The sequence below is a fragment of the Chrysochloris asiatica genome, unplaced genomic scaffold (genome assembly GCF_000296735.1).
Source record: "Chrysochloris asiatica unplaced genomic scaffold, ChrAsi1.0 scaffold00132, whole genome shotgun sequence".
NCBI lineage: Eukaryota > Metazoa > Chordata > Mammalia > Afrosoricida > Chrysochloridae > Chrysochloris > Chrysochloris asiatica.
This window is the reverse complement of record NW_006408650.1, coordinates 2,076,591-2,094,611: the sequence shown is the minus strand read 5'-3', so window position 1 is coordinate 2,094,611 and position 18,021 is coordinate 2,076,591. Positions and strand designations below refer to the sequence as shown.

At 50.9% G+C, this 18,021-nt stretch overlaps 1 protein-coding gene across 2 annotated transcripts in view; it reads left to right on the top strand.

The window, feature by feature from the left end:
• The window catches only part of RPTOR (regulatory associated protein of MTOR, complex 1), a 383,851-nt gene that overhangs the window by 326,544 nt on the left and 39,286 nt on the right, over positions 1-18,021 (top strand). Inside the window, exons 15-21 of one of the 2 annotated variants that reach the window (XM_006869518.1) lie at positions 3,099-3,164; positions 3,561-3,752; positions 3,890-4,030; positions 5,491-5,608; positions 7,278-7,418; positions 8,041-8,199; positions 17,614-17,732. In XM_006869518.1, the coding sequence (XP_006869580.1) occupies positions 3,099-3,164; positions 3,561-3,752; positions 3,890-4,030; positions 5,491-5,608; positions 7,278-7,418; positions 8,041-8,199; positions 17,614-17,732 (936 nt within the window). The remainder of the gene's footprint in view (positions 1-3,098; positions 3,165-3,560; positions 3,753-3,889; positions 4,031-5,490; positions 5,609-7,277; positions 7,419-8,040; positions 8,200-17,613; positions 17,733-18,021) is intronic. The other variant, XM_006869519.1, reaches the window with a different exon arrangement.

Below are 18,021 nucleotides of genomic sequence, written 5' to 3'. Positions count from 1 at the left end.
CCCGGCCAGGGCCAGGCCATTGTTGTTGTTCAGTGCTGTTGAATCAATTCCAACTCATAGTGACCCTGTATAGGGTTTCCGAGGGGCAGCTGGTGAGCTTGAACCACTGACTTTGCAGTCCAGCGCATTAACCTGCAGCATCACACGCCATTTTAACTGTAGCTCACTGTTTTATCCCTAGTGGATTCCGCCTCTGTGAGCTGCAGTTAACTACAGCATCAGTAAGTCTGTTCACAGGTGCATCTCTGTTGTTGTTAAATGCCATCGAGTCACATCTGACTTATAGGAACCACATGTGTAGCTAGCAGCACAGATGACAGCCAGTCGTCATCGTCACCCCTGTGTGTGAGCCATCTCAGTGAGGGACTCCCATCTTTGCAATATGGCAGACCCTGTTCTCGTGGCATCTGTGAACTGAACGAGACTGATGAGAACTAATAGATCCATGGCATCCTGGGGTGGCGCTGTAGGATGAGCTCTGCACAGCAAGATCGGTGGTTCGAACTCACCAGCCGCTCCCTGGAAATCTATGCAGGCTCACTCTGAGTTGGAACCAACTCGATAAATCAGAGAGGGAAGCATCATTTGAAAGTTTACATTTTAAATTTGCCTTAATGTACAAGAGGCCTCCAAAAAGAGTGTGGGACGCTGGCATGAAAAGACCATGGCGTTTTTCACAGACTTTCTGAAGCCCCCTCGTAGCTGATTGTTAAAAGCATATTAATTTGTGACTAGCCTATATGGTAACTTCCTATAAATGTTTTATAATTAATTTCATCATTCACTACTTCTAGCTTCATGCATAATTATGAGAGCCAAGTAGATCTGAAAAGCCTCTCCTTAATGTAACTTAATTGTACCAGAGCATTTAATTAAGTGTAGCAGCTCATTTACATAGACTTAGGTGGCTTTGGTAGAGGGACTTTTGTGTGGACTTTCACCCTCTGACGTCCGAGGAAGGCAGCAGCTTGAGCAGGCAAGAAGGCGGTGCCGAAGGGAGAGGCCCGTGTGCTTTACCACAGCTTGTTTCTAGACAGCATCACAGGCAACGACACTGAGGCACTTGGCTGTGTTCAGGGTAAGTGAGGACACAGATCCGACGACTGAGGAAAGATGCTGAACTGGCAGTAACAGCGGACCATGCGGCAGGAGTGGGCCCTACTGCACCTTCAAACGCTCTGACATTTGGCGGATGTTGTGGATCTCAAAGGAAAGGAAAGGAATTCCCCTGGTGCCCAGAAACAAGAGAGAAGTCAGTGAGAGTAATCAGGGGCGGTGAGCAAGCCCTGCCAGCCTGTGAGAGTCAGAGGCCAAGAAAGTCTCCTCAGAGCTCATCCAGGGCCCTGAAACCCAACCCCAAGGCTCCTGGAAGAAGCAAAAGCCACACCTTTGTTCTTTTATGCCATAGGCCTGCCTGTTGCTGTGATGACCGTGTGGCTGACCTACTCGGTCCCCCAAAGTTGTTATTGCTACAGGGACACGTCACCAAGGTTTCCTCCCCTGGAGCTGCTCAGTGGCTTCCAACCACCAAACTTTCTGATTAAGTGAGGCGCTTAATCATTGTGCCACCAGAGCTCTTGCATCCCTGCTTACCAGCCCACATCCAGGCTCAACAGCTTGGAGCATTCACTCCCAATGGTGTGATCTAAAAGAGATTAAAGTCAGCGTAAGTGTACTCAGACGATGTATAAAAGCAAGTGGCATTATTCTATCAAACAAATCGGTGAATTTCTTTGGGAAATACTTTTGTGCCTGTTAGAAGAAAAGAATGCATTCTGTGATTTTGTTGTTGTTGTTACCCATTCTCAAAAATTATTAAGTAGATGGTTTGTTTGTTTAAGCAGATTTTAGAAAGAAAATAATAGACCGTGTCATGGAACACAGTTGGCAGGTGAACTAAGCAGTTATGCAGGTTCATGAAGAAACTGCTGGACACAGAGGCTACGAGGAAAAGTGTTTACTTGTCTAACAGGAGCGGGAGAATGACAAAGAACAGAAGAGAAGCAACATTTGTGGAGACAGTGACTTAGAACTTTCCAGATTTGAAGACAACATGACTCTGTCTGATTTAGAAGCACCGAGTCTGAAGAAGGGTCAGTAGAAACAGACCCACACAAAGAGTCATCATAATGAAAACAGAGACTACCAAAGACAGAAAAGGAAGATCATCTGTAAAGGAGTGAATATTAATTACAGACCGCAGACTGCTGACAGCAACAGACAGCAGAAGACAAAGTGCAGGAGGAAAGTGACCCTCAAGCTGGAATTCTATACCCAGCTGAGTGGCCATTCAAGAACCACCCCACAGAGCGTAGCCGTGAGGACCGCATTTCAGTGAGGAGGAAATTCAACCCAGGAAGCAGGGTAAAGACAACGGCAAGCATGCAGCGGGTCTAAAAAACCCTCGACCACGTGAATTCATGCATGAACACTGCTCAGCTGAGAGATTGCCACATGGGAGGGCTAATCACCCCATCATGCAAGGGGACACCCAGACTGGTGAACTGTTGGTGTTGGTGCCTTCAAGTTGGTTCCATCTAACAGTAACCCTGCATAGGGTTTCCGAGGAGTGACTAGTGGATTTGAACCGCCAGCCTTGCAGTTAACAGACTAATGCATACCTAAGTCACCATTAAAAGATTAAAAATAAGCTTTTAGATATCCAAATCAGTGGAAGCGCAGCAGAGGAAAGCGTGAAAATTGATGAGTCCAGTAGAAGACCAGAAAGGAAACAAAGCAAAGTTAGAATGCTGAATTCGTTCATTTTACCATCAACGTGCTTGACCCTGAGAGATTTGGGCCAAGGCGAGAGGTGGTGTGACTGGGGCACTTGGCGTTGCCAAAACAACGGCTTTATAACTGAAGGAAGCCACCCTGCTCCCTGGCTGTCCAAGTGAGAGCATCAGAGGGGTGTCTGTTCTCACAGAGCGTTCAACCCAGAGCTGCCAGGCCCTCTTCCCAGAAGCCCGTTCTCCTCTGTGGCCTAAAGTCCGTTCTCATTCACTATAACCAAGCAGCTGGCTTATGAGGAAGAGTGAGTAAGGGGGACTCTGTCGGGCTCGGAGGAAATGAGAAACTAAACGATGTTTTCTCTCCAGGCCGAGCATCGAACCATGACCGCCTTCATCCTGGCTGTGATTGTCAACAGCTACAACACAGGGCAGGTGAGCCTTGGCATCTGCCCCGTCCTCTGACCCCGCAGGGCCCATTTAGAGGCAGGCAAGCAGCCCCAAACTACCATACTCGGGGATCGGAAGGAACCGTAGTTCCAAATAGCTCATGAGGACCCCTGGGGGCACCCCAGCACCACGTGACATCATCAGGGAATGTGCGCAGTAGATGGCCCGACTGCCACTGAGCCAGGAATTTACAAGGCAGTTTGTTGTTGATTTTGTTTGCATTGTTGATCTGTGACAGGACAGAGATGCTCATAGGGTTTTCTTGACTGTGATCTTTAGGGCAGTAGATTACCAGGCCTTTCTTCTGCAGTGCATCTGGGAGAGTTCGAACACAGACCCTTTTATTTATCAGCCCATGGTGGTACCCTGTCACCTCTGTAGGAAGCCTGCCTCCAGGGAAACCTGATAGCCATCTGCCTGGAGCAGCTCAGCGACCCCCACCCGCTGCTGCGTCAGTGGGTGGCCATCTGCCTGGGCCGCATCTGGCAGAACTTTGACTCAGCGCGTTGGTGCGGCGTGCGGGACAGCGCGCATGAGAAGCTCTGCAGCCTCCTCTCGGACCCCATTCCCGAGGTGAGCCTGCCTTGCGGTGATCTCATGAGCTGTGTGGGTCTTGTGGGCTGGCCTCACCACACAGGATGCCCAGCAGCTCCTATGCTGCGCTGAGGCAGCCACCTGGCCCGTGGTGACGTGCACCTGTCTGCCCACAGGTCCGATGTGCCGCCGTCTTCGCCTTGGGCACATTCGTGGGCAACTCTGCTGAGAGAACCGACCACTCTACCACCATCGACCACAACGTGGCCATGATGCTGGCCCAGCTCATCCACGACGGCAGCCCTGTGGTGCGCAAGGTGCGTGCTCTGTCCTGTAGGTGGAGTGGGCGGAGTGGGCATCCTGGAGAGCCCAGCCACAGCCACGAGCCGGCCGGGAAATGTCTGCTTGGCTCTCCCCAAACCGTACTGCTTCAAAGCAGACCCTTGCGTCGTGAGCAGTATCAGTTCCGAAGGGCGGAGGACCAGTGCAGACGACCGCAGCCCCACCGTGACCATCAGCTGCAAATGGCTTCTGTGTTGGATTTAGACATATCATGGGCTGTCCCTACAGAAAGTCAGCCCGGTACCACCTCCATCCCCCAACCCTGCCTCAGTCACAGGGGCATTTGGGGGTGTACCATGGTCAGGTGACGTGGACAGGCCACTCTGAGATGGTAGAAGGACAGGATTGCCCTGCAGGGGGCCGCGGCTGTGTCTGTTGTCATCGGAGGGGGGCCGGGCTGCTTTCTGGCCATTTGCTGGGGAAGGCTTCCCTTCTGGAGAGGAGGGCTGGACATAGATAGGGTTTATTTGGAGAGTCACAACATTCTATCTTGTGCCCCGTTCTAAAATGCTGAAGCTTCATCTTCTAGTGAGCTCTCCACAGGATGAGTTCTCGGGGGGGCCTGAGTTGCTCTGATTTTACTCGGCATCAGCACCACTCTGTCTGTCTGTCTGTCTGTCTGTGTGCAGCATCCTTTCAAAGAGAAACAAGTTGCCGGCAAGTCATCTGTGGCTCCTGGCATCCCCACATGTGTCAGAGTAGAACGTTGTCTCCCACCGGCCTTGGTTCTCAGAAATCTTCTTTTAAAAAACAAAACCAGCAGTCACGGTTGTGGCACCACGAGAAGCCTGGCAGGGAAAGGCCCGGCTCTTCTTCGTGACCCTGCCTGCCAACTTGGTGGCGGGTGTTACAGCTCCACTGCTGTTGAGTCAGTTCCGACTCAGGTGACCCGACAGGCCTGTCAGTCTTTCCCGAAACACACCGCCTCATCTTTTCCCCAGGGAGCAGCTGGTGAATTCGAACTGCCCACCTTGCAGTTAGCAGCCCAGTGCTTAACCCACCCCAGGCGCCTTGTTATAATGTTGTCCACCCGCAAGTACACAGAGCTTGTGTGCCTGTCCTTGAACTGAGGTCTAGAACATTCCCATGCCCTTCCAGGGCCTGGAAGCTAACGTATCTGTTGCGTTCAATAAGATTCCATAAGCTCAGAGGTCAGAGGGTCCAATCCACAGAGGCACCCCAGCCTGGCCACTGACCCATGTGAGCCTTTCCCACTTGCAGATGTGCCCACAGTCCAGCCTCAGGTCCTGGCACCTGTCCCAGACCATTGCCAGGTTCTGGTAGCCCCTCGGACTTGACAACTCCGCCTGTTTTCCGAGGTGTCTTCCCAGGCGCACATGTGGGGCGAGGAGGGCCCTCACACTGCTGGGCTCTGACACTGGTAGCTCGTGTGATGGAGGTCACTCAACGTCTCCCGGGTTCGTGTCCCCGGCAGGAGCTGGTGGTGGCGCTGAGTCACCTTGTGGTCCAGTATGAGAGCAATTTCTGCACCGTCGCTCTGCAGTTCATGGAAGAGGAAAAGAACTACCCGCTGCCCTCCCCAGTCACCACAGGTACTGGCCCCGCAAAGTCCATGTGTCCTTACCAAGGGCAGCAGGGCCACACATGCTCCCTGTGGCCTGGCCAACTGGGGGACACTTCTGATAGCAGCCACCACACAGACAACCCCTGGACACCGGATGCGGGTGGCACACAGCCCTTACAGTGTGGTCCCACTTAGAGGAGATGCTTGGTCACAAGAGGGTGTCGATGCCCAGGGGGCACTGAGCATCTGTCCAGGGACGTGAGGAAATATGGAAACAGAGAGTTTACACACGTAAAAAAATGCTGCAGTGGTAATCACTCTGTCCAATATATTTTAACCACAATGAAGAGAAAGAAAAAAGGAAAAGAGACCCAAACCAGGCTAGCTCCAGCTCTAGAAGCCATGGCCCTCCACCCCCCAAGCTCAGTGGATCACCAAGCCCTGAGCAGCTCTCAAACCCCCTTATTGTTCCTTGGTGTTTGCCCAATGGAATCGCTGGAATCTGCAAGGGGATGGGGGGAGGCTGTAGATGGGGCATTACTGATACTCCTTCAAGATGAGTCACTGAGTCCCAGCTGCTCGGCTCTGTGAGTCATCCTGGGAAGCCCCTTTCTCACATCCCACCCCCAAGCACAGCCGACTCCTCAGCAGACAGCCGTGATCAGGAATAAGAGTCTGAATGTTTCCAGGGATAAGCAGGGGCTAGCCACTTGGCTCCAGCTCACAGCACCCTCGAGTGTCAGAGCAGAACTGGCCATCACAGGGTTCTCAGTGGATGATTTTTCATACGTAGTTCCCACCCATGGTACCCCATGTGTGTCAGAGGAGAACTGTGCCCCACAGGGTTCTCAGTGGATGATTTTTCATAAGTAGATCCCACTCATGGTGCCCCGTGTGTGTCAGAGTAGAACTGTGCCCACAGGGTTCTCAGTGGATGATTTTTCATAAGTAGATCCCACTCATGGTGTCCTGTGTGTGTCAGAGTAGAACTGTGCCCACAGGGTTCTCAGTGGATGATTTTTCATAAGTAGATTCCACTCCTGGCACCCCGTGTGTGTCAGAGGAGCACTGTGCCCACGGGGTTCTCAGTGGGTGATTTTTCATAAGTAGATCCCCCTCATGGTGCCCCGTGTGTATCAGAGGAGAACTGTGCCCCACAGGGTTCTCAGTGGATGATTTTCCATAAGTAGATCCCACTCCTGGCGTCCCTGTGTGTGTCAGAGTAGAACTGTGCCCACAGGGTCTTTACTGGCCGATCTGCAAGAAGTAGACTGATGCAGGCCTTTCTTCGGAGGTGGCTCTGGGTAGATTTGAACCTCTACCCCTTTGGTCAACATCTGAGTGCATTAACCATTTGTACCAGAGACTGGAAATGAAGGATGAGTTTTCATACCAATGTCAGCCCCCTGGTGCCCCTGCCGAGGCCTCAGTCACCTGCCCCACTTGGTTTCATAATGTAACACCTCGGAAACCCTATCCAGGGTCGCTGTGGGTCGGAACGGACTTGACAGCACTTCGACAGCACTTCACAACAACAGAAGTCTGAAGTGCTCTTCCTTGTCCCATGCGTTGAGTCCCATTTCTGTGGTCACCCTGTCTGCCCTGTCACTCATTGCAGCTGCAGGCTCCGGGGGGGTGGGGGGCACTTAACACCGTACCCCCTCCTGACTTTGCTCATCTTCCTGCTTTTCCACTAGACGGGGGGAGCTTGACCCCCGTGCGGGACAGCCCGTGCACCCCCCGACTCCGCCCTGTGAGCTCCTATGGAAACATCCGCGCCGTCACCACCGCCAGGAACTTAAACAAATCTCTGCAGAACCTGACCTTGACCGAGGAGTGTAAGACGCTGGGACTGGTCATGCCCTCCCCTCCCCTCCCATCCCATGTGCACCCGAAAACTCCGCCTTCCAACATGGCCACTACCCACTGTTCTGTCCGAAGTCCTCCTTGCAGATGGGGGTGTCCAGAGAGCAGGCCACCCAGCACCCACAACAGCCAGTGGTCACTTCATACTTACTCAAGGGCCATCCCTGAGGGCTTTGCCCCATCCTCCCTCCTGGGACCCACTTTCTGTGGAGACTGTTCCCCATTCTGTGTGTGTGTGTGTCTGAGCATGGGGGGTGTGTGTGTGTGAGGAATTGTGGGTGTGAGTGGTATGTGGGTGTGAATGCATGTATGTGCAGGTGTGTGTGTGTAAGTGTGAGTGTGCAGGTGGTGGGGGGGTAAGTGCATGTATGTGCAGGTGTGAGCATGTGCAGGTATGTGGGGGGAGTGAGTGCGTGTATGTGCAGGTATAAGCATGTACAGTGTGTGTGAGTGCATGGGGAGGTGTGTATGTGAGTGAGTCTGTGTGTGAGTGCAGGGGTGTGTGCAGATGTGAGTGTGTTGTCTGTGTCTGTCCATCCATGTTAACACCCAGGCTGCTGTCCGACCCCTCACTGTCCTGTTGGTGTTCTGCAGCTGGCAGCCCTGTGGTGCTCTCGCCCGGGAACCTCAGCGCCAGCAGCAGCGCCAGCAGCGCCCTGGGCAGCCCTGAGAACGAGGAGTGCATCCTGTCCTTCGAGACCATCGACAAGATGCGGCGAGTCAGCTCCTACTCCTCCCTCAACTCACTCATAGGTGAGCCATGGGCCACGGGTCTGTCTGCTCCCCAAGCCCCTTACACCACACAGGCGCACTATAGTCAGGCAAGGGGTGTGCCCAGGCCACTCACCTGGAGAAGAAGGAACGGAACCAGTGGGGAGCTTCCTGTCACCTATTTGTGGATGTGGGCTGTGCCAGACCTCTGCTGGTCTATGTGCTGGACAGGCAGAGCCTCCTGGTGGACACAGCTCCCGGCAATGTAAAGCAGCGGTCCTCACCCCCAGCACTTTTGCCCCAGGAGACATTCAGCCACGGCCACATCTCAATGGGTGGGAGGGAGGGTGGACACCAGCTGCTGCTGGACAGCCTGCGGTTCAGAGGATGGTTCCCACTCCAGATGGTGATCCACCCCCCAAACGTCTGAGAAACACCAACACTCTGTCCCATCCCTCTCCCACATGAGCTCCATCCATGCGTGCGCTCCTCTAAGCAGTGATTGTGGGTGAATCGCCGAAGTCTCCTCATCCTTTCTCTCCTGGCAGACAGGCCCTTCACACTCGTCTTTTTCCTCATTCTCTTCCCTTCCGTCACTAACCTCACCCCCAGTGCCTGCTGTGCCTGGAAAGTGCTTCTCCCCAACAAGTCCTAGCTCCCCCGTATTTCCAGATTCACTGACACAGCTCAGAGCAGACTCCCCAAGCCTCTTAGGTCCCCTTTTTCTGCTACGTCTTCCTTCTGAGATCTCTCTGCCACCTGACTCATTAAACATTGACTTGCCTCTTTGGTCAGGCGTGTCTTGGTCAGGCGTGTCTCGCTCCACTGGAGTGCGAGAACCATGAGTGCGGGACTTTGTCCACTTCTGGGACCACCCACACCCGGAGTCTCCACCCACTCCAGAATCAGCTACCACCCTTCAGGTGGGCGTGCACAGGTTCAGCTGTGTAGCAGGTGTGCACACCACCCAAGTGTCTGGCCATTCTGTCCCGACACCTGGCAATGGCTGCTGCTCGTCTTACGTGCACACAGCTATATCAGTTGCCCTGCTAAAGCCCAGCCTGAGTGAACGTTCTCCTTGACGTTGCCTTGGCTGTCCGTCATACATCATCAGCTTGTGTGTCCATTACAGCTGAATCGGGACTGTGTTTGGAATTGCACTGAATCTAAAGATCCATTTGCAAGAATTGACTTCTTTGCAATATTGAGTCTTCCCATCCATGAACATGGTGTATCTTCCCATTTATTTAAATCTTCTTCAATGTCTTTCTGTCCAGTTTTGTCTCTTTCTGCATGAGGATCACACGTTTCCTATTGTAGATTTCATTTGAGGTTGTTAGTTGGCATCATGGTGACTCATGAGTGCCCCACGACTCAGACAATTTTCTGTTGTGATCTGTGGCATTTCATTGGCTGAGTTTTGAGAGTAGATTGCTTGGCTTTACTTTCTAACCTCTTAGTATGGACATTCTAGTGAAACCGACCTTGCCATAGATTAAGCAATACCAGTGGCATAGCCTTCAATATTCCACACTTGAGCCATTGCAGCCCAGCAAACTGACCGATGGGTGGTGGAATTTGAGAAACAATTGCCCTTCAGTATCTGTCAGGGATTGTTTCCAGGACCTCCTGAGGATACCAAAATCCACAGATACTCAGGTTCCTTACGTAAAATAGCGTCGCATTTGTATGTGACCTGTGCACAGCCTCTTGTCCACTTTAAATCACCCCTAAATTGTTCATGGAACCCACTACAGTGTGAATGTAAAGTGCTGTACACCCTTGGTAGCCTTCGAGGGATTACATTGAATCCACAGGTGCAGACCCAATGTGAGGGTAGGGGAGGGTTCTTTATAGTTTTTGTCATTTTAAGTGATGCCCGATTTGTATTTTTAATTGTTTACTGTGGACAGGGAGGTGCAGGTAGACATCTCTGTTTTATTCCTGAGAGTGAATGACATACTTCAATCTTTTATCCATTTATGTTATTTATTGGTCCAGTTGTGAGGACTTGTGTGTACTATATACATTGAGATGCAATCCATACTGAAGGCTGTGGTCTTTCAGTTTCTTAAGTAAGTATTTTAAGTCCTCTTCATTTTCAGCAAGCAAGGTTGATATATCTGCGTATTGCAGGTTGTTAATGAGTCTTCCTCCAATCCTGATGGCACGTTCTTCTTCACATAATCCAGCTTCTCGTATTATTTGCTTAGTGTACAGATTGGATAAATATGGTGAAAGAATATAACCCCGGCACACACCTTTCCTGATTTTAAACCACTCAGTATCTCCTTGTTTTGTTCAAATGCCTCCTCTTGGTCTGTGTCTACAGGTTCCTCATGAGCACATGAAGTGTTCTGGAAAACCCATTCTTTGTAATATTGTCCATAGCTTGTTATGATCACACAGTCAAAAGTCTTTCGTAGTCAATAAAGCACAGGCAGACATCTTTCTGATATTCTCTGCTTTCAACCAAGATCCATCTGACAGCAGCTATGATATCTCTAGTTCCACGTCCTCTTCTGAATCCACCTTGAGCTTCTGGCAGGTATGGTTTCAGCAATTTTTTTAAAAAAATTATCTTCAACTAATTTTTACTTGCATGTGCTAATAATGATACTGTTTGATGCTTTCTACATTCTGTTGGGTCACCTCTATTTGAAACAGGCATAGATACGGATCTCTTCCAATCGGTTGGCCAGGTAGTTAGCTGTCTTCCAAATTTTTTTGCCTAGATGACTGAGCACCTCCAGTGCTGCATTAGTTTATTGATTTATTTTGTCAATTCCTGGAGCCTTGTTTGTTGTCAATACCATCAGTGCAGCTGTGACTTCTTCCCCTAGTACCATCAGTTTATGATCACATGCTACCCCTTGAAATGGTTGGACACTGACCATTTCTTTTTGGTACAGTGACTTTTGTGTATCTTCCATCTTCCTTTGATGCTTTCTGTATCACTCAATATTTTGCCCATGGAATCCTTCAATATTGCAAGTCAAGGCTTGAATTTTTTCTTCAATTTTTTTAACTTGAGAAATGCTGAGCATGTTCTTTCATAAGTGGAAACTTCTTTTCTATTTTAGTTGGTTATGATTTGTCCCCCTGAATAAAATGAATCCAGTGAATGTCATTGACTTTTTCTCCTATATCTCTATCCATGATTATATGGTTTTGCCTCCTTCGTCTATGACAGGCTGAGTTACAGTATTAGGGTTCCTCATGCTAAACTGTCCTGGCATTGCTCGAGGAACCCACCATCTTTAACTCTGTTGGAGTAAGTTTGTTGATATTTTAGTTACAGTGGTTCTTATCTATAGTCACAAATAAAGTCAGCTTATAATTTTTCTGTCTTACACAACCCTTCGCTGGTTTGTTGTGGTTGTTAAGTGCTGTTGAGTTGATTCCAACCCATATTGCTACCCTGTATAGGGTTTCCAAGGAGCAGCTGGTGAGCTTGAACCGGCAACCTTAAAATTCAAACGGCTTTGCAATCTGGCACATTAACCCACAGCACCACACCAGGGCTCCTTGTTTAGGTATCTGAATTTAGCTTCATAAAATTAGTTAGGCGGGTATGCCCTCCTTTTCTGGACCAGTTTGTTTAAGACAAAGCTTGTCTGCTCTAGGACTGTCTAGGTAGTTTACCTCCAAGAGTCTCTGGACTTACTGTGTTTTTATGTGGCTGTATTTTAATCCTGATTCTATTCCTTTAATGGTTGCAGGATTATCCGGATTGTCTATTTTGATCAGTTGTGTTTTGTAGGGCTTGTCTGTTCAGCCACATCTTCACCTTCACTGCCGTCGAGTTGTTTAGCGTAGTCCCCTGGCATTTTTCACACCGGTGGTTTCTGGGGAGTCCTTGTGCTATAGAAAGGAAGCTCATGAACTTTCCGTTTTCTTCCTTTCTGATGTAAGTATTGAAGTCTGTGAATGTCCCTCTCAGTACTGCATCTACCGCCATCCCTCAAGTTTTGGTAGATGATTTTTTGTTAATGTTGAGTTCCAAACTGTTTTCTTCTTTCCATTACTAGTCCTTTGCCTTAGAATTCATACACAGTCTGCACACCGCCTAATGCAGTGGGCTGTTTCTGACTCACCAGGGTATCATCTGAGGAGGGGGGCTATCAAGCATACTTCCCAGCAGACACCACTAAGATGACCCTGCATGGCCAGGCTGGATGTCACGTGAGAGTCTGACCAGCTGTTCCCATCACCGGGATGGGAGGTGGCCGTTAGGCCCCTCTAGACTAGTGAGAGCTAAGAGGGGCATTTGTGTTCACCACACATACATGCACGCTAGTACACATTCACATGCACACACATGCTACACATGCCTCCACATACACACACTCACGTGTACATGCAACCCACTCACATGCACATACATATAGTACATGCCTCAACACACACATTCAGAGAAGCATGTGCATGCAACACACTTACATGTGCACACACACCACACGTCTCAACATTCACACACAAGCACAATGCACTCACATGCACATGCACACCTCAACATGCATGCACACAAATTCACAGGCACATGTGTGTATGCATGCATCATACACACCAACACACCCTCCACATGCATGTGAGCGCACACACAACACACTTGCACAAACACATGCAGGCTCATATACTAACATGTATACACATGCACACACATACCCACATATACCCAGACATGCATACACCTGCACGCATTCTCATTCATATATACACACACATACCTGTAGGCTCATACACTAACATGTGTACACATGCACACACATACCCATATATACCCAGACATGCATACACCTGCACATGTTCTCATTCATATACACTAACACGTATACACATGCACACGCATACCCAGACATGCGTACACCTGCACACCGTCTCACTCATACATACACATACCTCCACACACGTGCACACACTCCATGACTTAGCTTCTTTCCCCTGAGAGCTAGCACTGCCATTTTGTGTGTTCTTTGTTCACTAATTCTGAGGGTCGCAGAGGGACAGAGCCGGCCCTCAGTAAATGTTAGCAGAATGCATGCAGGTGTTCTTAGCTCACCAGGAAATATATCCTACACACTCATTTGTGTTTGCTTTGAACTAGAACATTAGCTTTTTTGTGGAATTCATGTTATATATAATGGCTACGTTCCCAAGCTAGCCCACAAGAGTCGTTTAAAACCATATGTCTATAGGAATCTAAATGCCTCTTTCTACTTTTGTGTCTTCAATGAAAGCAAAATATTTTAAATAATAGAAAACAAGTAATAGAAGTCTGTAGAATGTTCAGCTGTGCCTCTCCCTGCTCATGTGAGAAATTCTAGTTGCATTTCCGAACGTGAGCTCCGCGTGTGCCTGCACCCACTCCAGGTCACGCACATGGAAGGTGAGGGGTCGGCAGCCCTTTCTGTAGAGGGGACACGCTGACTGTGGCTGACGCCACCTCTGTCGCTGAGCGTGAGAGCCACTAAGGACAACATAGAGATGGACGGCCATGGCGCGCCCAGTCCAGCTTCATTCGTGGACATGGCAACATGAATTCCTGGTAACATTCACGTGACTACTGCACAGGAGCAGGCAGTGGTGGGCTGGATGTGGCCCCCAGGAGCTCCCCCAGAATGAAGCCGAACCCCAAGTCAGCACGTCCAGGAGGCAGGTAGCACAGCACTTCCACAGGGAGGAAGGCAGATTGTGTCATCTGTACCAGAGTCTCCATTCCCTCCCCAGAGAGCACACAGCTGTCCCCAGCTCAGCCTCGATGGCCTCCCGCTGTGGGCATGGGCCTCTCAGAGCAGAGTGAGACCCAAGAGCGGGGTGAGATGCTGGGGTGGGGAGCCCCCAGCTACTGGCAAGAGAGGTAGTTACGTTGTGTCTCCGTGTGAACACCCCACGCTCAGGGTCTCCTCTCTCCCATCTCTGGGCCCTTCCCAGTCTTTCTGCAGAGGTTACAGCTGCGTCCTCGCTGCCTCCTTCTCTCAGTCTGACGTCTGGAGAAAATCATGTCTCATTGAATCGCAGGAAGCTTGAGGGAGGTTCTGAATGAGCCAGACTCAGGGAGCAATGTTCAGAAGACAGACAGCACCCCACCGCTGAAACAGCCGTGTTTAAGAAGTGTTTAAAATTCATGGCATGCACAGAATCCCATTGCTTTCATGACTCAGACCACCAAAGAAGAGCAGTCTGCGCATCCCCTTTGACAGACTGTTACAAAATAGGTTTCCAAAAGTATGGCAACCCGGAAGGTCTGCTTCTCCTCTTTCAGAAACCACTCCCCTCCCATACACCCTCTCTGCCTCCCAGGGTGTATTTCCCCTGAGCTAATGGCCCCCACCAGGGGGAAGCCCCTCAGAAAGGAACCTTCAGGGGCCTGAAGGTGCAATGAATGAATGTGAAGCTCAATCCTGGGCATCCTGTGCCCTGAAATTCTGGAATGTTCTCACTATTAGTCATCTGGTGTGATTCTACCTCAATCTCCCAAATCAATCCTTTCCAGGCCCCTCCCTCCCCAGGTGGCCCCCAGTCCTCCTCCTGCTGACCAACCTCCCCACCCACTGCACCTCTCTGCGCAGTGCACCTCCAGCAGCTGCTGGACCCAAGCCCATGGCCTGCGAGCCCCTCTTTCTGCACCCCCAGTCTTTGAGGTTCTGTCCACCACAAGCCCAGTGTAGGACCCAAGCCTCCAAACACAAAGGCACCCTCCTTTCACCCAGACCTGGTGGTGCAGCAGATTAGGCTGCTCCCCAAAAGGCCCACGTTCAAACTGGCTGCTCCACATTTATAAGTATCTATATAACTGCCATACAGTCTTGCAGTTCTCTGCCCTATAGGGGGCGCTGTGAGTCAGAATCAACTCCACAACACTGGTTTGACTCTGTTGCTGCTTCAACCTACACTGATGCTATGGACCAGGAAGTAACGATGCCTCTTCCCCTCTTCCTTTCTTCTTTCTACCTTGGGAAAGACTCAGATGGGGGCTGTGTATCGGGTGGGGGATGGGGGATGTGGCTAATGCTGAGGTGGGATGCGGTGTGTTAGGGAGGCCCGGCTGAGGCAGAGTTTCCGGTCCCCCTGCAGATGGACAGGCAGTAGTGTGTGCCTGTTAATGGATGGGTGCCCTCTCAGCCTGTTAGTCTGATCTCTCCTGGTTGGGAAAGGTACTGAGGACATGGGCAGTGTTATTTGCTGAAGCTACAAGTTGAGTAATGTTATTATAGCGAAGTCTGGGTGAAATGCCTCTGTCATCTGGAGGGTCCGTACTGGAAAGGGTGGGGACACGTTGGCTGCCACAACCAAAGAGACACTGTCTTCTCGCAAGCACTGGAGTCCTCGGTCTGGACGGCGAAGCAGCAGCCCTTTAGGTCAGGATCTTGCGGAGGTGGGGTCATCCTGGCGACAACCGTGGGCACAGCAGAAGCCATTGCCTGCCTTGCTGTGTATCAGGGTCCTGGTGCTCTGGAATCCATGCTTGTGGCCACTGTGTCCTTTGAAGGTCTTCCAACCCAGGGGCCCATCTTCCAGTTCCCCATTAGACAAGTACTGTTGTCCACGGGATTTCTTCGGTTCCGTTTTGGAAGTAGACCTCCAGCCCTTCTCTCCTAGTCTGTCTTAGTCTGCAAGCCTTGCTCAACTCTGTCCCCAGTGGGTGATCCTGCTGGCATGGCTTCTAGCCTCCCAGCAGCACACAAGCCACCACGACATGATGCACTGACAGCGAGGGATCCTTTAAGACCAGGGGGCCGAGTGCCAGCAGCTGCCCTCCACCCCCTTCCCCGTGCGCTGGGTCACGGGTCCCTGCTTGGAGTGGAAGGCTATGGCCGCGGCTCTCAGGAACAAAGGGAAACCATTAGTTACGCCCTGTAATTACTTTCAGTCTAGACATAGAAACGGGTGCTCAGAGCCACAGAGAGGCCTGCCAGGCACAAAGCCCTCATCTAATGCTCCTCACCTCCTGTGTCCCCTGGTGTCCCCACACCCACAGTCCTAGCATCCCACAGTCCTAGCAGTGACAGGACCACCTCCCTGTGCCCCTCACTGGCCTGGACCACCACCCCACAAGGCATCAGCACGTCAGATGCTTCATAGAAGAGGTTGCAAGAGTGGGTCTCGCTCCCCCTGCTGTTATATGAATCGAGGTCCTTCTGTAACCTCATCATCCCGGCCACTTCTTCGCCAGTGCGTAGCTCCTCCCCCCCCCACACACACACCTTGTGTGTTTTATGATGTGGGACCATCGCTCTCCCCACACAGACTACCACTGCCGTGGAGACTGTGAGCCGTCACTGCCTGAGTCTGTCTCCCGTGAGGACTTGTCCATGTGCTGAAGGGAAGGGCTGGGCTCATCAGAGAGGCACGTGTGTCCACTTTTCCTTCTTGTGTGTCCTGAGTTGGGGATTTCTTTCTTCCTGCTACCTACCTAGTCCCTAAAAGAAGCAAAAGTGTGGCGGACATCAGCTGGAAGAATAGGACTCTTGCCTACATTCACTGGGATCCTCAGATCTGAGAGCAGACAGGAGGGCCAGCAGAGTGCGGGGTGATGCCGGCCCTCACTGCCCCCAGATCCATCGTGTGCACCACCCCTGGTTCTGGTGGCTGGAGCTGCATGTCACATGGCAGTACTCAGCTGTGCTGGGGGCACGTGTCCCTGAGGACACATTTGGCCGGGGACACCCTAGTTGTGTGGTGTGCCTTCTCTAGAGGCATGGCCTCCCCATGATCGGCAGAGCCCACACTGAAGCCCCAGTCAAGAAACGACAGAGCAGTGAGCAGGTTGGTGTGAACACTTGGAGGTGTGGTCCCACCCTGTGGCTCCCTGGGCCAGGTGTGATTCAGAGGTGCCTACCACTTGATCACCATTTAGCAGCAGGCAGGCAGTAACGTGCATGCGTGCATGCACACCCATACAACTTGTGTGTGTGTGAGCCCGCATATATGTGTATGTACCCTATAACGATGCTGTCCACTGAAGTCATGCGTGCACGTCATACAGCTCGTAGTGTGTGTGTGCTGACATGCGTGTGTGTGCTCCCATATGACTTGGGGTGTGTGCTGACGTGCATGTATGTCCATCCATACAACTCACCTGTGGATGGGAGACTTTCAGCGAAGACACCACACACCGGAGGTCACATGGGCACTTAGAAACCTAGGAAGTGACATCCAGTGTTGCTCCCAGAGCAAGGTCTTACTCTCAAACAATAGGTGTTTCAAAGAGAAATCCTGCCCTTCGTTAACCCAGTTTTCTTCCAAGACAGACTCAGCCTCAGAAGATGATATCAGTGTAATCCAACCTGAATCCCTGAAGGGTCCGTTTCCAGAATAGCAAAACCCTAGGAGTTCCCTGTAACTAAACCCTTTAAAGTTATCATTTTCAGCAAATGGAACTACCTCAGAGCCACCAAAGGATGAAGTAACAGGTACTTGCTACTAAAAATGTCTCTCTTTTTTCTTACCTAGGAGTTTCTTTCAATAGTGTTTACACTCAGATTTGGAGAGTCTTACTGCATCTGGCTGGTGATCCCTATCCAGATGTGTCCGACTTGGCTATGAAAGTGCTCAACAGCACAGCCTACAAGGTATGTGCGGCGGCTCTTCACCCACAGCGCCCCTGGGTTCTGGTTTAACATCATGAGCATTCCAGAACTCCAGGCACGTTCAGGTCTACGCCAGGGTTCTAAACATACGTAGATAAAACTCAGCTTTCACAACTTGGATCCAGGAACTGCCAGTTCCCCTGCGCTGGATCTGTGTGTACTCGGTCATCTCAGGGCATCGGGCAGTTAGAAGTGGCTTGTTTCTTGTTAACCGACATCTGCTTTTGTCCACATGACTTCCTTACTTCGTTTCCCTGGATCTCATTTGCTT